The sequence below is a fragment of the Lynx rufus genome, unplaced genomic scaffold (assembly GCF_022079265.1).
Source record: "Lynx rufus isolate CCGP_SWC_20201006 ecotype Redwood Valley unplaced genomic scaffold, mLynRuf1.p SCAF_3, whole genome shotgun sequence".
NCBI classification, from domain to species: Eukaryota; Metazoa; Chordata; class Mammalia; order Carnivora; family Felidae; genus Lynx; species Lynx rufus.
Window position 1 is genome coordinate 139,940,099 of NW_025814845.1, and position 7,515 is coordinate 139,947,613.

Sequence of the window (7,515 nt, forward strand, 5' to 3'; positions counted from 1 at the left end):
TACAGTGGAAGTTTTCCAACAGAGAAGTTTGCTCCAAAAACTGGCTTATCAGAGACAGATACTTATTTCACTATTTGTTAAGCTACAGACCGTAAGTCTTGGGTTGCAGAGGCTGAAAAAAGTAATGAATATTAACTTGGTGTATTTGTGCCTAATGCAGGTGAACTATATGTTTTTGGAGTGATTGTTTGACTTATTTTCCAATGATAAGGAAATTTAAAAATGTATTTCTCTAAGGTTTATAATATTGATAATACCGGGATTTTGGTGCCTCAAGATGAATAAAGTACATGTAGGTAAATAATTGCTTGTTTGCAAGCTTTCTAAATTTCTTTGATGAGCCCTCATCTTAAGAAATTTAAAGATTGTATTTTCTTCCCTGATTTTCTTCTCTATGTATATCTTTCTTCCTTTTCTGTAAAAATTTTCAGATCCCCAAATTGCCTTTAGAGGAAAGAAGTACATGTGATTTTTGTAGAGTTTCAGAGGTTTTGCTTTAAAAAAAAATAGCAAATGCAAAAGGATTTGCTGATAATCAGGGGCATCCCCTTGCTAAAACATTGTACCACTGTCAGATTTATTCTCTGATGACAAAAGCATACTTGACACTTATTGTGCCTTCTGTAGGAAAGATTCCATTATCATCGGTAGCAAAAGAATATTCACTTTCTAAGGTTAAATTGAGTGAGGAGGAACCTGAGCCAACCTGAGCCTTTGAGAGTTCGGGAATCTTCTGTTAAGTAATTAAGCTTAATGAATTACCATTTGGTTTTCCAGAAGCACTTTCCAAGAGACCTGAAGTGACTCTCTGTCACTTCAAACACATACTGATTTAGCTGAACCATTGTTTCAAAATGAGGGGAAAAAAATCTGCTTTTATAGTTTGTATTGCTTTAGTTGTTGACTGCAACTTAATCTGGGGGGCATTATTCTCGACAGCATCTCCTTCATTTTCTCTCTGAATCGAATCTTCAGTTTTGAAGTTCACAGATCTTTCATGTCACTTATTTTCAAGCAAATAATATTGTTCGATTGCAAGAGCAATCACAGTATGTGTTTTCATTCAACATGAACAAATATTAAAGGGCTGTAATGTAATATTATTCTTAACTGGCAGTGGCCATACAACCTATATATAGGTGACCCAATATAAGAGGGACAAAGTCATGAAATATGCTAAGACCAGAACTACTTTACAGATGTGATAGACAATTTTGTTTTTGTTTTTGTTTTTCATTCTGGTGGTTCGGAACGTACTTTAATGCCTTTCTTTCACTCAGAACGAGATTTCAGTTTTCAGGTTTTTGTTTTTTTTTTTCTCATTTGTCCACTTGAGGAAAAGCAGTGTAAAGAGTGTTCAACAAAATTCAGCAGCCTCATGAGCATATTTTGATCCTTAAACAATGAGGATCTACAGTATTTTGCTAGCAAATAAGGAGATTCTTGACAGAGATGTGTCGTCAGATCATTTCTAGTATGATTTTTGTGGTTGTTCTTGACCTTTACAGATACACCGAGGAGTTAAAGGCTTCGTCCGGGACCTTCAAGGTAACCCAATTGCCAATGCAACCATCTCCGTGGAAGGAATAGACCATGACGTTACATCTGGTGGGTGTTCTCTGCCGTGATCTGGAGGCTCTAGTGTTATATGCAGAGCACGATTACTTGTTATTATAGTTAACAATTTTTATGCTATTCTAAGCAAAACAATTGAATGCCTCCTGTCTCTTTATCTCCCTCTCTCCCAGCTTTGACCTAGTTAAATTTCCTTTGTGGGAGCGAGTCAGGCAGTTACTCTGGATGGCTGCTGGCTTAGAAATTGGGGTGCAGCAGGTGGCGCCCTTTCCTCAGCTGTCTCAGCCTGGAGCTGCCGGGTGGTGCCACCCACTGGAGATTCTGTGGAGTTCCTGAGGCAAAGGCAGATGAACTAGCTGGAGTTGAATTATCAGTGTCTCCCTTCTGTCTTAAGTGCTAATAAGCTGTTAATGGGACGACCTCAGGAGGGAGTGAAAAGAGGGGGAAAGAAAAATGCCAGTGTCTAGGATTCCTCACACATTTCTTTATTTCATCTGTGTGAAAAATCCAGACTCATTCAGGGTTAAACAGGATGTTAACAGAATTGAGGTGGATGTTAGCTATTTCTGAGTTCCAAATGCCGTTTCCATTTTCCCTATTTGGAGACAAGGATGTATTTTCCTGGAAAACCTACGTAGTCCCGTTCCATTTATCCAGCAACAATATGTTTTTATGTATAATCTACTCATTTATTTCTAGACCTTGTAATTAATGAACCTTTACCTTATTTTCCAAACCACTCTATACCATTACTTCTTTCTTAACCTCCTCATTTATAACTTGTATATTTAAAATTTTTTTTTTCAACGTTTATTTATTTTTGGGACAGAGAGAGACAGAGCATGAAGGGGGGAGGGGCAGAGAGAGAGGGAGACACAGAATCGGAAACAGGCTCCAGGCTCTGAGCCATCAGCCCAGAGCCTGACGCGAGATCGTGACCTGGCTGAAGACGCTTAACCGACTGCGCCACCCAGGCGCCCCTATAACTTGTATATTTTAAAAATCCTTAACGTTTCCCCTTTAAAGCTCCATTTATCTATTTAACAAATATTTATTAAAACCCCAGAAGATGTGGCCAGCACATCTTGCCAACAAATATACCAGAATCTGTGCCAAGACATTGCTCCCTTAGCCCTCGGGAAGCCCAGACCTTGATCCCCTCTGCCACATGAAGTCTCTTCTGTCTGTGAACCCTGGTGCCATAGAGATATGATTTCCTCTGCATTCCATGGTATGAGAATTTTAGGAGAATGTAAGGGGGAAAAAAAAAACATAGGTAAGAGTGAAATCTGAGGAGTAAGAGTGAAACATAGGTAAGAGTGAAACTGTGGAACACTCCACCCCTTTGAGGGCAAAGTAGTAAGGAGGAATGGAGTCTGAGGTAGAGAGAGAACCAAGTGCATTTTCCTGGGAGCCCGGAAGTATTTCAAGATGGAGGGACTGATCCGGAGTGCCAGGTAAACTAAACCTTTCGCATGAACCAGTGTGGAGAATCCCGACAGAATCTGTTTCCACGGACCAGTGGGAGCCTGATCGGAGGGTCTAAGAGAGACTAGGAGAGACATTAGAAAAAAGAGAGTATTGACAAATCTCTTCAGACATTTTGCTGTAAAGCGAAAGAGATAATGATGGCGCCTGTTGAAAGGAGATGTGGGGGTCAGAGGAAGACCGAAAGAGGTGGCCATGAGGGTTTTCTTTATTCTGATTTCATTTTCATAGTGAAATAAGATGTAAAGCATCTACTGGGAGTGAGGATGAAGAGGATGTGTCGGCAGTGTTAGGAAAAAGGAAAAAGTGTGAAATGTCTACTAGGACCTTGCTACTCAAAGCTCAGCCCCCACCAGCAGGTGAATTCAGCACTGCCCTGGAGCTGGTTAGGAATGCAGAATTTCAGGCCTCACCCCAGGGCTTGTGAATTAGAATTCGCACAGTACCAAGTTTCCCAGGGGATTGATATGCACTGGTCTAGGAAGATGGGAGTGTGAAAGGACCAGGGAGGAAGGGACCAGAAGGAAAGCAGGGCAGTTCCATGCCCTTGGTTAGGTTGGTGTGTATGTGTCGGAGACTGATGAGCGTGACGGTGTGTTTCCTCTGGCTGCATGCAGCTGGTGACAGGCGGAGGGCCGAAAATTATCCAGGATTGGTGGCTTGCCAGGCATGTATAACCAAGAGGGAAAAGCAAATAAGCTGAAGGCACGTGCTTTCAGTGATTATAGGGTGGCCAGGGAACCTAACCTTGGTTAGGAGGGAGCTGTGGACATGTGGGGTGAGAAAGAGTGTGAACCTTACTTCTGCTTAAGAATTCTCCGGAGAACTTACTGAAAATGCAGTCCCTCCAAGACCAGCACTCCAGAACAACGTATTCTGAATCTTCAGAAAGAGATTTCTCACAAGTTTCTCAGGGTTCTTTATCCCTGATGGATAAAGAAGATGTGGTATATACATACAATGGAATGTTACTCGGTGATCCAAAAGAATGAAATCTTGCCATTTGCAACAACGTGGATAGAACTAGAGGGTATTATGCTAAGTGAAATAAGTCAAAGAAAGATCAGTATCATATGATTTCACTCATATGTGGAATTTAAGAAACAAAACAGATGGGGAAAGGAAGGAAGATAAGATAAAAAGAGAGAGGGAGACAAACCATAAGAAACTCAAATACAGAGAACAAACTGAGGGCTGTTGGAGGGGTGTTGGTAGGGGATGGGCTAAATGGATGATGGGTATTAAGGAGGGCAATGTTGGGCTGAGCGCTGGGTGATGAATCACTAAATTCTACTCCTGAAATCATTATTACACTATATATTAACTAACTTGGATTTAAATAAAATTTAAAAATTATAAAATAAATAAATAAAATCTAAAAAACAAAACAAAAAACAAGAACAAGTACCTCAGGTTTCTGATGAGGCTTTCTTGGACCACACTTTGTGAAGCACTGATCTAGACTTACACCATTGGGTCTTCATGTCAAGATACTTGGCCAGAATCAAAACACAGCATCAGATGCCCTGACTCCATGTTTGGGGGCTTTCTATATCTTTTTACCTGTGCCACACCTGACATGATTATGAAGATCCATTATCTTATAAGATTTATTGACAATTTGACATTAGTATTTGTAAAATTGCTATTAGAAATTACTTCCTCTAAGAGAATGTAACACTGATTTCAATGGAATGTTATCGAATTCCATAAACATTTGCTTTCAAAATAGGGAATCAAAGAAATTAAACGAAGGTATACTGGGTATTCCTAAAATGGCATAATTATGTGATTTGATATTTTGTTTCCTTACAGCAAAGGATGGCGATTACTGGAGGTTGCTTGTACCTGGAAACTATAAACTCACAGCTTCAGCTCCAGGGTATCTGGCGATAACAAAGAAAGTAGCAGTCCCTTATAGCCCTGCTGTTGGGGTAAGAAATCATAATTGCTAAGATTTATTAAGCAATTAATATGTGTCAGGCATATTTAAGTGATTTATATTTAGTCTTCGTAATAACCCTATGAGGTAGGTACCACTAATACCCCCATTTAACAGATGAGAAAACTGAAGCTGGCAAAGTTAAGTGACTTGACCAAGGGCTCCTTGGTCGATTTTATACCATTCAATGTGAAGCTCCCTTATTGCTTCTCAGTTTTTTGAAGACCTACCCAAGAACATCAAAGACAACTTAAAGAAATTAAACTTTTATTTGCCACAGTGATTTCAGTTTAAATGAGATTTCTGTTCCATTTATCTTTTTATTTCCAGCATCCAATATAATACTTTACTGAATGAGTAGTTGGAAAAATTGATCATGCCTGCAAGGTGATTTTAGGCATTAACCAAACTTTTATTAAGCACATATTATGAGAAAGACCCTCTGCTAAGCGGTATCAAAAAGTGCATCTCATTTAAGGAGGTGCCACCTATTTTGCTAGGAAGGTGAGGATTCTACTGCTATCTTTGCATTACATTTTTGGAACCAGGAAATGGCCTGCAGACTTTCCAGTCGAAAGACTTACTTGTAAAGAATTTATTGCATTTTTGTTCATGCCCCTGAGTTGGAGTATAAGGGCTTGGTTTTGCAAACAGAATACCTTGAGTTTTTTAACTGATGCTTTGGTTTTCATTGTGTGTATGTGTACATTAGGCTGTATATGTATTAAAATCAGGAGATAAATTTGGGCAAATGAAACCTGGAAAAAAGTAGCCCCAGAAATAGGTTGTAAAACATTTAATTATTTGGATCTTAGCCTTTCTGACCTGCGTTACTTCAAGGAGGTAGTGAGTATAGTCATATTCCTAAATATCTAGGGGCTTAAGTGGCCAGATGAAGGAACTCTTGGTTCCTTTTTTTTTTAATATCATTTTTATTTCTGATTCATTTTTCTGTTTATTTATTTGCTTAGTTTTTTGAGACAGAGATAGAGTGACAGAGAGAGGAAGCACGCTCGTGCATGCGAGCAGGGGAGGTGCAGAGGGAGAGGGAGAGAGAATCTTAAGCAGGCTCCACGCCCAGCAAGGAGCCCCACAGGCAGGGCTTGATCTCATGACCATGAGATCCCGATCGGAGCTGAAATCTGAAGTCAGGAGCTTAACCAACTGAGTCACCCAGGTGCCCCAAGGAACTCTTAGTTCTATTTGCAATGGGGACAGAAGTATCTAGAGGCCCTGAGAAGGGTTGGGGTTGGGGAGTACAGATTTTGAATAGCCTTTTGTGTAGATGTAGGGATTGCCTGATAAAAACTCTGAGAGTTGAGTTCCTGGGCCCCTGGCCTCTGTGGTTGTTTGGAGATGTATGTGCCTCCATCAGTTTCTTTAACAGATTCAAGATTCTAGAAAGCAGAACTTATGGTTTGGGACACCAGGACACTGAACTACATTCTTCCATATTTTCCCAGCTATTAGGAGAAAACTCGAGGTTTATAGGAGAAGCTCAGTGAAGAGTCAAAGTTAGAAAATTCATCCTAAATTACATCTTCTTATTGGAGGGAAAATTGACTTAAAAAAATCTGCTTTTAAATAATCCTACAAGGCTATTAGATCAAAGCACATTTCAAACATAATGGCTTTTGATTTTTTTTTCCTCTGAAAGTATCTTTTGTTTATCACAAGAGATTTTTAGGATATACTATAGCTCAGGTGGCTATACTGAGCTTACCCTATAAGATCTAAAACTGCAGTATTTTTTTTTACTTAATTTCAGCTTTTAAAAGTACACATGCAGTTGGTAACAAAATATTCTTGTTTTTCTCCTTTAGGTTGATTTTGAACTGGAGTCATTTTCTGAAAGGAAAGAAGTGGAAAAGGAAGAATTGATGGAATGGTGGAAAATGATGTCAGAAACTTTAAATTTTTAAAAAAGCTTCTGATTAGCTGCTTTTAATCAATCTATCTATACAATGTAGTATGATGTAATGTGGCCATTTTCTTTTAGATCTTGTGCAATATTTAACATTGATTTATTTTTAATCATTTAAATATTAATAGATATCACTTAAAATAAACAATTAGACTTTTAGGTAAAAGTATAAGAACTTGGTCTGTTTCTTCTCATATAACATTCATTTTCCTACATATATTACATGGAGAACTATAGGAAAGGTTTGAGTGATCTGCCATTTTAGACTTAAAGGAAATATTCCATGTGTTATTTACGATCCAGAAGTTTTTGAGTAATTCTGGCTTTTAAAAACTAATGAAGTCCTTTTAGTGTAATGGTAACAGTGCCACATAGTGAATGCCACTGAAAAGGTCAACAGCTACATTTTGGTGTTGTGAGCATTATACCGCAAGACTTACATAGTTCAGTATAAATTGTCATTTGTCTTGTGCTGACTAGCTATATAAGCATGATCTTGTTAATGCATTTTTTGGATGGGAAGGAAAAATAAATGTTTAGAAAGGGATTTTATGATGAGAATTGACTTCCTGCTTGCACATATGGG

The 7,515-nt window shown here is 38.7% G+C and overlaps 1 protein-coding gene across 1 annotated transcript in view; it reads left to right on the forward strand.

Annotated features, from left to right (window-relative positions):
- The window catches only part of CPE (carboxypeptidase E), a 114,709-nt gene extending 107,733 nt beyond the window's left edge, over positions 1-6,976 (forward strand). Inside the window, exons 7-9 of the mRNA XM_047091999.1 lie at positions 1,509-1,608; positions 4,879-4,997; positions 6,829-6,976. Coding sequence (XP_046947955.1) covers positions 1,509-1,608; positions 4,879-4,997; positions 6,829-6,927 — 318 coding nt within the window. The 3' untranslated portion in view covers positions 6,928-6,976. The remainder of the gene's footprint in view (positions 1-1,508; positions 1,609-4,878; positions 4,998-6,828) is intronic.
- The last annotated feature ends 539 nt before the right edge of the window (positions 6,977-7,515 follow it).